The sequence below is a fragment of the Aspergillus udagawae genome, assembly GCF_001078395.1.
Source record: "Aspergillus udagawae IFM 46973 DNA, scaffold_11, whole genome shotgun sequence".
Lineage (NCBI taxonomy): Eukaryota > Fungi > Ascomycota > Eurotiomycetes > Eurotiales > Aspergillaceae > Aspergillus > Aspergillus udagawae.
This window is the reverse complement of record NW_025091274.1, coordinates 342,067-355,806: the sequence shown is the minus strand read 5'-3', so window position 1 is coordinate 355,806 and position 13,740 is coordinate 342,067. Positions and strand designations below refer to the sequence as shown.

Sequence of the window (13,740 nt, the reverse complement as noted above, 5' to 3'; positions counted from 1 at the left end):
TGATTCAGTTTTATTTCAACCTTTCTTCAACACTTGCCTTGGAGGCATTTACGGTGGCATGAGCAGCATGAAAAGATTCAACAAGTCATGATAGACATTGGGATGGCGTTTGATTTTGTTTAGAGTGACTGGCAGCAGCTATGGCAGCCGAAAATAGCGAGTTAATACCAGTTTGCACTGCTCAACGCAGTGTGCATTTCACTATATCATCAGAGTCTCCATTAGTCTTATCATAGTCAAGTTGGACTCCGTACTGCTGAATCCTTATCTTATCGGATCTTGCCACGATCACATGGTCTTGGCGCTGGGGTGGGTACCTGAGGCATCGGAGCTGGCCGCTCTCCGTCCACGAGGAACTTTTCTCTCGCCGCAATTGGCCGATAGTAATTGCCCATCTACCCCAGTATCCACCTGACTTGCTGCGGTCTGGGACCTGCGCCAGCTCTATTTAGATAGACCTCGACCCGTTGTCCTGGTGTTGAGCTTTGGGTCGGAATTTCTGCGTCTCTCTGGTTGTTGCAGCTGCATATATATTGGGTTGAAGTACCTATCACTAATAGTAAGATATGGCCACGAGTAGCTGAAGAATGCGCTAACAGGATCAGGACTTTCTTCCTGTCGCTGACAAGGATTGACGTACGGCTGTGACGTCTTCATTGATACCTGTACATGATCTCTGCGAGTACATAGCTTTCTACTGCGCTGCTATCTGGCAATGGCAACGGCAACGGCCCCTACATACACTTTGTTCCTCGGAACTTTTATCCATCTTCCCCGCAAACCGACTGGGGTGGATCCGGATGCGAAATGGCGACCCGAGCTTGAGATTAATCACGGCGCGTTATGGGTTTCGAATAGCGACGGGAAAATCGCGGGGTATGACTGGTTTTTCTCACCAGCTGACGGCAACGTGAAGGCGTTGGCGGAGAAGTTGGGGCTGAGCGGAAAGGTCACGGAAGTGGTTCGCGCAAGGGAGGACAGGAATGAGTTTTTCTTCCCCGGATTTATCGGTATGCCCCCTTCGTCCCCTAAGCATAGCCAATGGCATCAGGCAGAGGCTGACAAAACGGAAGATACACACATCCACGCCCCGCAATACCCCAACTCGGGCATCTTCGGCTCCTCGACCCTCCTCGACTGGCTCGAAACATACACCTTCCCCCTCGAATCCTCCTTCAGCGACACCTCCAAAGCCCGCGCCGTCTACTCGCGCGTCATCGCCCGCACGCTCGCCAACGGCACCACCTGCGCCTCCTACTTCGCCACCATCCACGTCCCCGCCACCAACCTCCTCGCCTCCCTCTGCCACGCCCGCGGCCAGCGCGCCCTCATCGGCCGCGTTTGCATGGACAACCCCTCCTTCTGTCCGGACTATTATCTCGACCCCTCGCCCGAAGCTTCCGTCACCAAATCCCAAGAAACAATCGCCCACATCCACTCCATCGACCCAGCCGGCACGCTTATCCACCCCATCCTCACCCCGCGCTTCGCGCCGACCTGCTCCGCGCCCGCCCTCCGCGGCCTCGCCCAGCTCGCAAACTCCTACAATCCCCCGCTCCACATCCAAACCCACCTCTCCGAGAATACAGGCGAGATATCTCTCGTCCGCGAGCTCTTCCCCCAGAGCAAGGACTACACATCTGTATACGACGACTTCGGGCTCCTCACGCCGCGCACGATCCTCGCGCATGCGGTGCATCTGTCCCCGTCTGAGCGGGAACTGATTGCGTCGCGGGGCGCCAAGGTATCGCATTGTCCCGCGTCGAATTCAGCGCTGGGGAGTGGGATTTGCGCTGTGAGGAAATTGCTAGAGGCGGGGGTGGAGGTTGGACTGGGCACGGATGTGAGTGGCGGGTATAATTGCAGTGTGCTCGAGGCGGTGCGGCAGGCGTGTCTTGTTTCGAGACTGTTGAGGCATAGTCATAATCATTCTCAGGAAGGTGGCAGTGATGGTGAGGAGGTGCTGAGTGTCGAGGAGGGGTTGTACCTTGGTACGCGGGGCGGCGCGGCGGTTGTGGATCTGGCCGGGGAGATCGGGGGCTTTGAGGTTGGGATGTCCTTTGATGCGCAGATGGTTCGGCTGGGTCATACTCATACGTCGTCCTCGGCGGCGGCTGAGCACGGGGTTGTAGACCTGTTTGGGTGGGAGTCGTGGACGGAGAAAGTGCATAAGTGGGTGTGGACGGGGGATGATCGGAACGTGAGGGCCGTTTGGGTTCGGGGGACGTTGGTTCACTCTTTGGATGAAGGACAATCGGATGTGAGCACATCGGGGAGAAAGAAGGCTACGTGGACCGGGACGGGCTGGGAGTCGAGGTGGTGGTTGTGTGGGTTGGGGTTTGTGAGCGCTTGGTTCGTTTTTGATAGAGTCATGCGGTAGCATGTCATATTTTACTGCAGAGCGAAGCGAAGCGTAGCATGTTGTAAATAATTCATTGTCAATACTAGCTACCAGATACCAGCCACCGCTTCTCATACTGTCACGATGCCATCTACTGGAACAGCTCAACGCAGTCGAAGATCTAGCAATGTTAGTCTAAAACACACAAAGTGGCGTCTGCACTCACAAAGTTGGGACTGAGGAACTGGTCTCCAGAGCTTCCAGAGACAACACTGATGGTAATCTGTGCCCGTCAGCTTGGTAGTTAAACTTGTAACATGATGACGACGTACCGTGTTGGTGCCCGCAACGATCGTGCCAGCCGGAATCGCAACATTATACACCTCGCCCAACCCCCTGTACGCGCCGCGGGTGACACCGCGCGAGTTGAGGTTCGTCGGCGCAGAGGGAGCCGGACCGGTAAACGAGTTGACCTGTCTCATTAGCTTGCGAAGAAAAAGCTAGCTGGGGCTCTGGAGGGCCGCCTACCTTGACTTGTGGTCGACCACCCGCAAAGGACAGGGTTGTGCCGATGCGCAGTGTAGCGGCGCCGGTCTGCGAGGACGACGCCGTGAACTTGATCGTGACGGGGTCATTGACCCCCTTGAAAATGGCCATGGGGAAGTCGGACAGCGCGGAGCTGCCGACGGTGTAGGTGAGCGGGCCCCAGCTGGCCATGCGCGAGTCGGACGGGTGCATTCTCAGCTGGTTTGCTGCGTTGCGGAAGCCAGTGGGTCTAGATCGTCAGTATCTCTCTATGGGTCAATATCTTTTGCTGAAGTGCGCTTACTGGCCGTCCCAATCGCCGATCTTGAAGATAGTCTTGCCGGTCGTCACGGACCCGGAGATGTTTTTGGTGGTTGTTGAGCCGGCCGACACGGAGACAGAGGTCGAGGCGACCTTGTATTCCCCTTGGTAGTAGACCATGGTATAGGTTCCGGGCTTCATGGCGGGAGAGGTGAAGCTGCCGTCGGACGCCGTGTAGGTCCAGTACTGCGCCGCATCGTTGTACCTAAAGAATCAGTCATATCTGACATTAGTTTTAAGGTTCCCGGGCAGGGCAATACCAGTGGACAACCCATGCAAACGCGGAATTAGCACCCGATGCTTTTCCAGTCACCTTGCCTCGGGCATTGGCCGCGACATAGCCCGTAATGCCAAGGTTCGCAAAGAAAGACGTATCAATGCTGGTGCTGGGAGTGCCGCTGCGACTAAAGTACATCGAGTATGGGCCGTGCAGACCCATGCGGTACGATTCTGTCTGGACGTGGCCGGAGTTCTGGGCGCATTAGTGATTGCACGATTCCGGACAGACAAACACCTACCATGTACCAATAGAGGGAGTTGTAGTCGCCTCCGTTGTTGGAGTTGATATCTCTGTTGAAATCAGTGGCGACTCGGTTATAGGAACAGAAAAATCATACCGGTGGAAAGGACCGCCGGAAGAAGATTCGTACTGGTTGAGGATCATGCAAACGCGATACGCGCTGCCAGAGACGCCTATGTCTGTTAGCCTAGATTCCAGGAAAGTAGATGCTACCCACAGTGTCTCTGGTCGTCGATGAATCGCTGACTGGAGTAGAACTTGCTGCGCGTCTGTCCATTGACCAGGAACTATGGCTGTCAGTACGAGAGTATGCTGCGGATATGACCAACTTACCACATCCGAGCCCTCAATGGCGGTACCGCCAGCGGTGTTTGAGACTTGACCAAATGGCTCCTCGTTGGGAAGGAGGTTGTTGTTGAGACGGGCAATGAACCGCAGCTCACCAATAGAAGGTTCTGGATGGTCAGCAGAGATCCTGAAGCATGGTCAGAGGACTAACCCGCAGTAATGTAGGTGGCCATATGAATGATTGGGTCTCCATTGTGCACAACGAAGTATTGGGTCAAGGTACTCGTCGAGCAGGTAACCTTGATATAATCGCCTAGAGAAGTCAGCCCAATACTGTCATGCTCAGGCAGTCGGACACACCATTCTGAGTGGCAGAGACGGTTGCAGATCCGAGCCCTGACCCTATGTGACTGCCTGTGCCTTGATACTGCAGCTCAGAGCCGTAAAAGTTGATCGATGTGATGTCGCAGTTCGACCGGCTGACCGTAAACTTCAACGGATTCGCCGAGTTGGCATCGATGACATAGGAGCTGCTGGTCGTGGTGATGCCAAAGGCCGCATTGGCAACCTGAGCCCAGAAGGGAAGGGACAAGAAAAGCACAGCTTTCGACAGCATTGTGAACCGCTCTGGGAGGTGGCGTTCTGAGCTGATGTTTGTTTTTGTGGGTCTGCAGAAGTGCAGATGCTTATATATCACCAGATGCCATTCTTCAGGATGTACAGCCTCAGACACGGAGGGATCTTCATCTCCATCACATTTTCCCCTCCTGGCAATTTGACGGGTTCCACCAATCTCAGGAGGTGGATAATTGCGCAACATGAGCACGGCATCCTCATCTATCAAGGCTGGCGCTAAAGAAGGAGTGCATGACTGTATATTAATTGGGCCCACAATATGTACCGATGCATGCGGAGAAGCCTGCGCGAATGCCACGAAATAGATAATTACCACGCGGTAGGTTTCTCCGGGGAAAGGTTGCCAAGTATCATAGTCTCAGCAGGATGCTCCTTTATACCGGCCAATTTCTTCACACGGTTTCAGTGATTTTGAGAGATATTACTGCGTACACTAGCTTCATTCCTCCTCGATAGCTTGCACGCATGCAACCCTCGTAGAGAATCCAACATCGACCTCGTCATGCTGCCGGAGTGGTTCTGGTTCATCCGGATGATGTCTTCGGATCACATCGCCGGGTCTAAAAGGGACGATCACCAGGCGGGGTTTGGCAGGACCATTGTCAATCCGTTACCCCATATTGCAAGCCAGATTCGGTCTCTTTTATCGCGAGAATTCAAGTCCTTGTCTTTCAGCCATGGTTTTGAATCAATCGAACTTTTGCCGTTAGGGATCCCAACTGGGTTTCGTCAGGCTTTGGCGCCATAGACACCAAGTCAGGTGCACCCGGATTTTTTCCGTCCTGAGCTTCTACAAGGGGAGAGGCTTTTCAGTAATTTCCATTTCCATCAATCAATCAACCGCTCATTGCATCCTCGCATTGTATCATCCCGAGTCTGGTAGAGGTGTTGCGATCGGCCAACCCAGTCAGATTTCATCCTATGCCTTTCAATTCATGCATATCCCTCGTAACCGTAGTGTCATCCAAATGCGCAGAAAGGAGCTGTTACACCTGAGACTGCCAAGATGATCGAATGTGCCGAGTTGGGAAATGAAACTCCTGGTGGGCTTGGTGCCAGTCTTCACCGGAATCAGTCCGGAAGTCCCAGCCGCCCAGCCGAAGGACTCCTGGAATATGAAGATTGAGGAACATTTCTGCTCATTAATGCGTGAGGTAGAATTCTAGACCATGTTCTTGCTAGGTTGCTTGTCTCACTCATCGTTGCTGACAGATCAGTTCGAATAGCCAAGAGATCAGGATCCAGGAACAGCATAACAATTCGGAACATCCTCGGAGGTTTCAGCCCAAGTTGTTGTTCACAGCTCACTCATGCTAGTATGATTTCCTGTTTAGGAGTTGAAGGGCAGATGGATGTCTGTATTTGTACTGAAATAACCTGTTACACTTGATCTGCAGCTGAGATGTTTCCAACTTTGTCCTTCCGTGCTTTGAAGCGTTCGTTGGAGACTCATGTAGGCATTCCTCATCGATATGTTAACGCCATGTTTGTCGCGTCCTGTCCTCATTCAGAGGCGATTGCATTTCAACGCAAGTTTGAGGACTGCCATTTGTCAAGTACAATCGCTACAACAGAGTAATGGGTTGCCATTCAGGTTCTCCAAGCCAACACTGACTAATATGCTCAGCGTGCAAAGACACAATTTCCATGAGTTAGAGTCAGAGCATGCCTATCTGATGCAGGCTATCGCTGGCATTCTAGCAGTAAGGTCATGAACTTGGGAACTATGGCGCTTCAAAGTCTTCTTCATGAAACAAACATGAACAGCTTTTTCAGTCAAACTGCGTCGTATACGAGATCGCATGATGAAGCGCAAACAATATGTCACAGAATCTGTTCATTGTCCTTCCTCAAGCCTCGAGAGGGTGACCGGTTCTGTTAATCGTCCCGGGCGAAGGACCACATTCACTCTTACTTCTTATTAACTCGGTAAAACATGACGCTGTTCGCGACTAAAATGGGTTGTCATTGTCTGTATGCATCCCAAATTAGCAATTCCATATCTGTGCGCTGTGTGTGGCTCTGTACAAATAGAGCATCCTCAACCTGAAGCTATTGTTCGGAGATATGGATCATATTGTTCTAGAAGGGCTCAGCCGCCCCTGAAGTAGATAACCATGTGGCTACGTTTGACTCGCTAATGCATCATTTGATTTTAGTGTCAATCAATTGGTGAAGTTTTGGAGTCCCAAGTCCGCCAAAAGTGGCTTCATTCCGATCGGTGGCTGGACCCTCATGGACGGTTGAATGGTTGATATTATCGCTGCTTTCGGTAATCTGTTGTGCGACACAACTGAGTCGTACTGCACGCGATATCCCCTGTCTCGGTGACAGCGACGGTTGTGAATTCCCATCGCTTGCTCAGGACTGGCGACTACAATTGCAAAATGACTACATTAACTTCGGAGACTCCTCCTCGAGGGCCTGACGGGTATATATGTCTGCCAGCTCCAGCTTATCGGTCATTGACCCGATATCTCAACTCACCAGGCAGATCTTGCTCAAGCCTCCTTGGTTTTATCTCACATGGACTTGGACATTGAGTTGATCCTCGTGTTAGACTTTCTGATGAAGCTCTATCCATCATGGCTCGCTGCAATGAGTCTTGCCCTACTCTTCGACCCTGTCACAGGCATAGGACTACCAGCATCTACACTAGAAAGAGACCTGCGACTCGCCGCTGGGTTGGGCTTGGATTCTCATCTCGCATTGAATGACCCTGAAGCTTTCCGTTCTATGATATTCGATTCTGCAGATTCCACGATTGCGGCAGAATATACAGAGGTGAGTCCACACCTGACAAGTAATCGATTTGTTCTGACTCGTGCAGATTCCCATTGACCACGAGGATCCTTGGCTTGGCACCTATCGAAACAGGTTTTGGGTCAATGAAGAGTTCTATGTCCCTGAAAGCCCGATCATGGTCTATGACATTGGAGAGGCTACTGCTGAATATTCGGTTTCTTTGTTGGCAAATTCCTCATCCTGGCTTAGTCTGCTGTTGCACGAGTTTCGCGCCATGGGAGTTGTGTGGGAGCACAGGTAGGCCCGCCAGATGCCTTGGAAGTATGAGATATGTACTGATGTCGCGAAGGTATTATGGAGACTCCCTTCCATTCCCCGTCAGCCAGGATATGCCCGTGGAGCACATGAAGTATCTCACCACCAAGCAAGCCCTGGCCGATATCCCATATTTTGCTGCAAATTTCAGCCGGACGAGTCATCCCGACATCGATCTGACACCCAGAGGAACTCCTTGGGTTATGATCGGTGGATCCTATCCTGGTATCCGTGCCGCGTTCACTCGCAACAAATATCCCGATACCATATTTGCAGCCTATGCATCGTCCGCTCCCGTCCAGGCTCAAATAGATATGAGCGTGTACTATGAGCAGATTTACCGTGCTATGGTGGCCAACGGGTACAGTAACTGTACGAAAGACATTCAGGCTGCTCTCAAGTACATCGATGACCAGTTGTCCAACGAAGAGACGTCCGCGTCGATCAAACGGCTGTTTCTTGGACCCGACGCGGAGAAGAACAGCAATGGAGACTTCACCACGGCTTTGGGCGCTCTTTACGGACCCTTTCAGGCTCACAGTATTGGGAGCGGTAATCAAAGCTTGCACAATTTCTGCAACTACCTCGAGCTGGACCCAGCGACAAACCAGTCGGCAGGGTCGGAAGGTCTTGCCCCGATCCGCGGCAGCAAATACGTCGCAGAGCGCTGGGCGTCCTTTCCTTATTTCATATCACTGGTCAACAGGATATACGGGACTAACTGCAACGGCCTTAATGCATCAGAGCCATTGTCGTGCGATTTCAGCCAACCCAACACCGTCCCTGAATTGATTAGCTGGACTTGGCAATACTGCACTGAATGGGGGTTTTTCCAGAGCAGCAACTTTGGCTCGCATGCGCTTCTTTCCTCGTATCAGACCCTGGAGTATCAGCAGGAACTTTGTTATCGCCAGTTCCCAAATGCCGTTCAGGTTGGACTCCTACCGCCACAACCACAGACGGAAAGCTTGAATGAAGAGTTCGGCGGCTGGACTATCCGACCGTCCAACGTGTACTTTAGCGGTGGACAGTTTGATCCCTGGAGGCCATTGTCGGTGTTATCTGACGAGAACTGGGCTCCACCGGGAGTCAATTTCACAACTGAAATACCGGCCTGTGGGGTCTCCACAGGCGAAGAGGCGGTATTTGGGTACATTATGGAGAACGCGGTGCACTGCCCCGACTTTCAGCTCACCCCGGACGCGGCAGTCTCCCGAGATTACTTTATCCAGGCCTTGAAACAATGGCTGCCATGTTTCAGGCAAAATCAGTCCGGCAGTCACAGTGATTATTGATGTCATTTGATTGTGGGGAGTGGTTAGCGTGGTTGATCCTTGCGTTGTAGCTAGCCTTTTTCATATATGCTTGCGACTTAGCCGAGACTAGACGGTGCATAACTTGAGCCTGACATGTTGCATCCTTTCTGTCTAACCATTTTCGTATGTGCTTGCGATGGATCGCTCATCTATTTGCATTTGGACCATTCACACGTTGAGTTTTCTGTGCCTCGTAGGTTCCATGGAATGCAAGGTTTGCAGCGATCCACTCACATGTGTCGGGTTACGAGTCTGCCTCTCCGCCGAAGCATCAACATATCTCCAGAATAGCGAGGTTGTCAAGATCACATACTGAGGGGTAGCCTGGAAACCTACATCGGCATGTGGTATAAATAGTCAGCGCTGCGGTCATGGATAACTTTGGTCACACCAGTCTGGACCATTTCTAATTCCAACACTCGGATAATTGGTATTGTCATACAAGTCACAAGTACAACCTCACCCAACCAGGGCACGACACCATGCTGGCCCCTGCTATTGCGCTATTCACCGCAGTATACACCACCTTCTTGGTCCTGCGCTATTTCCAGCAACTGTACAAGCACCGCAAACAGGCCCGATCTCTGCGCTGTCAGCCCCCCGTCGAAGGGGCAGCGGGCATCTTTGGCATCTCTGCGTTTCTACGACTGAAAAAAGCCGTCAAGGAGAAGAGATGGATTGAGCTTATCGCCGAGCAGTACGAAAAGTACGGCAACACGTTTACGCAGTCTATCTTTGGACGACCGATGATAGCTACGATCGAGCCGGAGAATCTCAAGGCTCTGCTCGCGACCCAGTTCAATGATTTCGAGCTCGGGACGAGACACCAGGAGTTTTACCCGTTGCTTGGGGACGGCATTTTTACGCTGGATGGAGCGGGCTGGTCGCATGCGCGGGCGCTATTACGACCCCAGTTTACGAGGGATCAGGTGAGTGATTGTTTGCATCTCCTGGGACCGTGCTGACTCCTCAGGTTGCCGACCTGGACTTGATGGACGGCCACATCTCCAGACTGATCGACTTAGTCCCGAAAGACGGCTCGACATTCGATATTCAGCGGCTGTTCTTCCTCCTCACGATCGATTCAGCGACTCATTTCCTCTTCGGGGAATCGGTGGGCTCTCTGCAGGCTGGCACGGACACCGGCCTTCTGGGTAAATCGGCCGTCGGTAACGCGGAGGGCTTCGCAGAGGCGTTCAACTTGGCACAGGAGTATCTGGCTGCGAGGTCCCGAGCGGTCAACTTCTACTGGATGATCAACCCCAAGGAATTCCGCGACGCCAACAAGCGCGTCCATGAGGTCGTCGACCACTATGTTCAGCTCGCCCTCGAGTCGCGGCGGAATCCGGAGAAGAAGCAGCCTGGAGGCCGGTATATCTTTGCTGAGGCGTTGGCGGCCGAGAACGACAATCCAAAGGTGTTGCGAGACAACATGCTCAACATCCTGCTGGCGGGGCGCGATACAACCGCCAGCCTGCTCAGCTCGACCTTCTTCTATCTGGCTCGCCATCCGAACGTGTGGACCAAACTTCGTCAGGCCATTGTCGATGCGTTCGGCGATGCTGAGCACCCCAAGGACGAGATCACGCAGACCAAACTCAAGGATATTCCGTACTTGCGATATGTGCTGAACGAAGGTACGTCAACCCCCTAGACAGTTCAGAGTAGGAGTATTCTGACAACCGACCAGTTCTCCGGCTCCTGCCACCCGTCCCTGCCAACTTCCGCGTCGCCAACAAGGACACAACATTACCTCTCGGAGGTGGCCCGGACCAAAAGTCCCCCGTCTACGTCCGCAAGGGCACGATAGTCACCTACAGTGTATACGCCATGCATCGCCGGACAGACTTCTATGGCCCGGACGCGAACGAGTTCCGACCTGAACGCTGGGAAGAAAACGGCCGACGAGGATGGGATTATCTTCCCTTCAACGGAGGCCCCAGGATCTGCCTAGGCCGTGAGTGCTCCTTTCTTTCAAGAGGCTTTACTGCCGGCTAACATCTGCAGAACAATACGCACTCACCGAGGCCAGCTTTACGATTGTCAAATTACTCCAGCGGTTTGATCGGATTGAGAACGCGGAGCCGGACCTGATTGAGCCAGTTCAGCAGACGAATCTCACTCTGGCTCATGATAGAGGTGTATATATTAGACTGTACTCGTCGAAGGCACTTTGACAGTGATATACGAAGCATGACTGTTACGATTTGAATTATTTTTTGGCTTAAACAAATCTGAACGTACCTATTTACAAGATATGCCTAGTATACAGTTTACTACATAGCTGAACTGATGCTTATAATGGAGGTTTCTATCACAGAATACCAGACAAGTACATCCAAAAGAGGAAAGTGGTCCATGCGCCACATGTGGCTGGTGCGGTGGCGCGGATTATCTCCATGATTCGCCGAGTGAGATGGGCTGGATTTCCACCGTTGACACCATCGAATCACTTCAACTATTGGTAGAGTAGAACACACTCAGACCTTAGGAACACCTCACTGGAGCGCCATAATCTTTCGACGCATCTTCACCTTTCCCGGAAGCTTGTCTTATCAGGGAGATCGTGTGCCAGTCAAATCGACATCAAGTAACCGGGCTATCTGAATGCCGGCCTTTCGTCGGAACAAATAATCAGCTCCTCCTCTCACCGCTCCTTAAGCTCCATCTTGGGGGCGGCCGGTGTATACTCCCTTGCTGCAGTTCATTCTTGCGAGGAGTCTAGCAAATCCAGCTGACTCTGCATTCATCACCGTCTCACTGAGCGGTCAGTCAAGATGGCCTCTACTTCAAACCCCAGTTCACGACCGCCTGCGACAGGTGTCATTGTCCCTAAAATGGAGCATCCTCCTCAGGATACAAAACTCGCCGAGATTCCTGACAAAAACAATGCGAGCGGTGAAGCCTGGACCTCAGAGATGCAGTATGTGTCGTCGCTAGCCAAGTTGCAGAAGATGGAGGCCACGGTTGGTTTTCCCTCCCCTTGTGTTGATCGCATGTTCAAGCTGACAAGTGCAGATCCACCAACTACGGACTCTAGTCTCTGGGCGTCTCATGGAGCCGATAGTCCCCATCGTCAACCCCAAGGCGGCTGCGAGGAGGCCGCTGCCAAAGTCGCCGCGGGTGCTCTCTGAACAGCTCTCGCAGACGGCACGCGCGAGCGTTGCAGAGGTCCAGGAGTTCCAGGCGATGTGGCGGAGCCCTGAAATGAAAGCCATCTGGGACCATGTGGACGCTCGGATCAAGCAGAATGGGGGCCAGCTGCTGCAGCCGACGGGGATGTGGGAGCGGGACTATGATGTTCTTCTGGAGGAGCTTGAGAAAGAGGAGCGGGCGCAGAAGGAGCAGCAGCAGAGGGTTAAGGAGGAGGAGGAACGCGCGAAGATCCAAGCGGTCGAGGGAGGCTGGAGGACGATCGTGGAGACGTTTATCCGACGAAACTTACCAGGTGTTCGGGTAATGGCTCATCAGGACCAGGCCAGGATCACTATTGTTCTTGTCAAGGCCGGCATGGCATTCCAGCTGCAGGCGGTCAATGGAGATGGACATGACATGGCCGATTGGCGGGTTCAGGACATGGCGGCTCCGGGTAAACCGAAGACGAAGCTGGAAACGGCGGTGGCCGCTTGTCTGAATGCTTGTCCGCGGCAGTGGGATATTGCGTATCTACTGGTAAGTTTACAACACTGACACCAACACCAGATGCAGCGAGACAAGTCTAATCCTCAATTCAGGACATGATCGCCTCCTACTCCGACGTCAAACAGACCCCCTGTGTGAAATGCGGCAAAATGACCGACAACGCCGCGCAACTCCCCTCCATCCGCAGACCCAACCCCATCCAATCGTCCCAAGACCAACCAGTCGTCTGGGAAGCCTACCATCCCGCCTGCATTGATTCTCCCCCATCCTCCGGCCCTATCTTCAGTTAACCATGTACCCCATGCACAACATCATGCCAATACCCAGCCGGATACTCCACTCCCCTCCAATCCCAATACCGCCGCGGAATGACATGCACCCGCCTTCTTCTCCCATCCCCCTCCTCATCGCAATACTCAACCCCACACCACGTCCCATGATCCGGAACCACATACCTCCTCCGCCGGAAGTCGTACCGCTCACACGCCCCCCGCCTCGCCCACGGGAACGGCGTCTCGTCTCCCCCGGCGCAGCAGCACTCCTGCGGACACTCCCACCCGGACCAATTGATCCGTTGCTGATTCTGGCTCCGGCTGTTGATCTTCCCGACATATATATCCGGCCCGCGATTGGTCAGGACATCGAAGAGGCGCCACCGACGGGGCCAGCGCGAGGGGTTACCTGGCCGGGGATCTTTCGGCCAGATCCAGCCTAGTGTTGTGGAGGGCATTGCAGCGAGCTCGGCGAGCAGGGCTTAGGAAGGAGACAGCGAGACAAACGAGGAAAGGCAGCGAGCTGAGCTTGGAAACGAGAGAGGGCAGCGAGCTTAACAACAAAGCGAACTATTCAAGATCAAGGTCCAGACACGTAGGGAATTGATGATATGCACCGCACCTTCAGTTTTGCTTAGGATGAGATAGGAATGTGTATTGTACCTAACCTTAATCACCTATACTTATACCCATACCTCTGTACTGAGAATAAAGAATAAAATTTTCCATCGGGTGGGAATATAGGTTCATGAGACAAAGATCGCATTGCATGCGGCTGCATGGCTGTTCTTTACTATCGCGGTACTACCTTACTATCCT

At 52.9% G+C, this 13,740-nt stretch overlaps 6 protein-coding genes across 6 annotated transcripts; 5 read left to right on the top strand and 1 right to left on the bottom strand.

Moving 5' to 3' along the window:
- Positions 1-715: 715 nt before the first annotated feature.
- Aud_002177 (chlorohydrolase family protein) lies at positions 716-2,380 on the top strand (the record flags this gene model as incomplete). The annotated part of the gene is made up of 1 exon (XM_043296178.1): positions 716-2,380. The coding sequence occupies one exon, from the start codon at positions 716-718 to the stop codon at positions 2,378-2,380; it is 1,665 nt and encodes a 554-aa protein (XP_043152113.1).
- Positions 2,381-2,492: 112 nt separating this feature from the next.
- rglA (putative rhamnogalacturonase B) lies at positions 2,493-4,611 on the bottom strand (the record flags this gene model as incomplete). Its single annotated transcript, XM_043296177.1, has 12 exons — positions 2,493-2,522; positions 2,568-2,624; positions 2,674-2,814; positions 2,870-3,116; positions 3,171-3,392; positions 3,448-3,659; positions 3,706-3,757; positions 3,805-3,880; positions 3,925-3,994; positions 4,041-4,162; positions 4,207-4,308; positions 4,356-4,611. 12 exons carry the CDS (start codon positions 4,609-4,611, stop codon positions 2,493-2,495), a joined length of 1,587 nt encoding a protein of 528 aa, XP_043152112.1.
- Positions 4,612-7,157: 2,546 nt separating this feature from the next.
- Positions 7,158-8,986, top strand: Aud_002175 (putative serine peptidase, family S28; the record flags this gene model as incomplete). The annotated part of the gene is made up of 3 exons (XM_043296176.1): positions 7,158-7,415; positions 7,462-7,673; positions 7,726-8,986. 3 exons carry the CDS (start codon positions 7,158-7,160, stop codon positions 8,984-8,986), a joined length of 1,731 nt encoding a protein of 576 aa, XP_043152111.1.
- Positions 8,987-9,489: 503 nt separating this feature from the next.
- Positions 9,490-11,184, top strand: Aud_002174 (cytochrome P450; the record flags this gene model as incomplete). Its single annotated transcript, XM_043296175.1, has 4 exons — positions 9,490-9,936; positions 9,981-10,644; positions 10,698-10,964; positions 11,015-11,184. The coding sequence occupies 4 exons, from the start codon at positions 9,490-9,492 to the stop codon at positions 11,182-11,184; spliced, it is 1,548 nt and encodes a 515-aa protein (XP_043152110.1).
- Positions 11,185-11,784: 600 nt separating this feature from the next.
- Aud_002173 (RNA polymerase II mediator complex subunit MED27 domain-containing protein) lies at positions 11,785-12,939 on the top strand (the record flags this gene model as incomplete). The annotated part of the gene is made up of 3 exons (XM_043296174.1): positions 11,785-11,973; positions 12,026-12,679; positions 12,742-12,939. The coding sequence occupies 3 exons, from the start codon at positions 11,785-11,787 to the stop codon at positions 12,937-12,939; spliced, it is 1,041 nt and encodes a 346-aa protein (XP_043152109.1).
- An 83-nt stretch (positions 12,940-13,022) lies between these two features.
- On the top strand, positions 13,023-13,364 carry Aud_002172 (uncharacterized protein; the record flags this gene model as incomplete). The annotated part of the gene is made up of 1 exon (XM_043296173.1): positions 13,023-13,364. One exon carries the CDS (start codon positions 13,023-13,025, stop codon positions 13,362-13,364), a length of 342 nt encoding a protein of 113 aa, XP_043152108.1.
- Between the last annotated feature and the right edge of the window lie 376 nt (positions 13,365-13,740).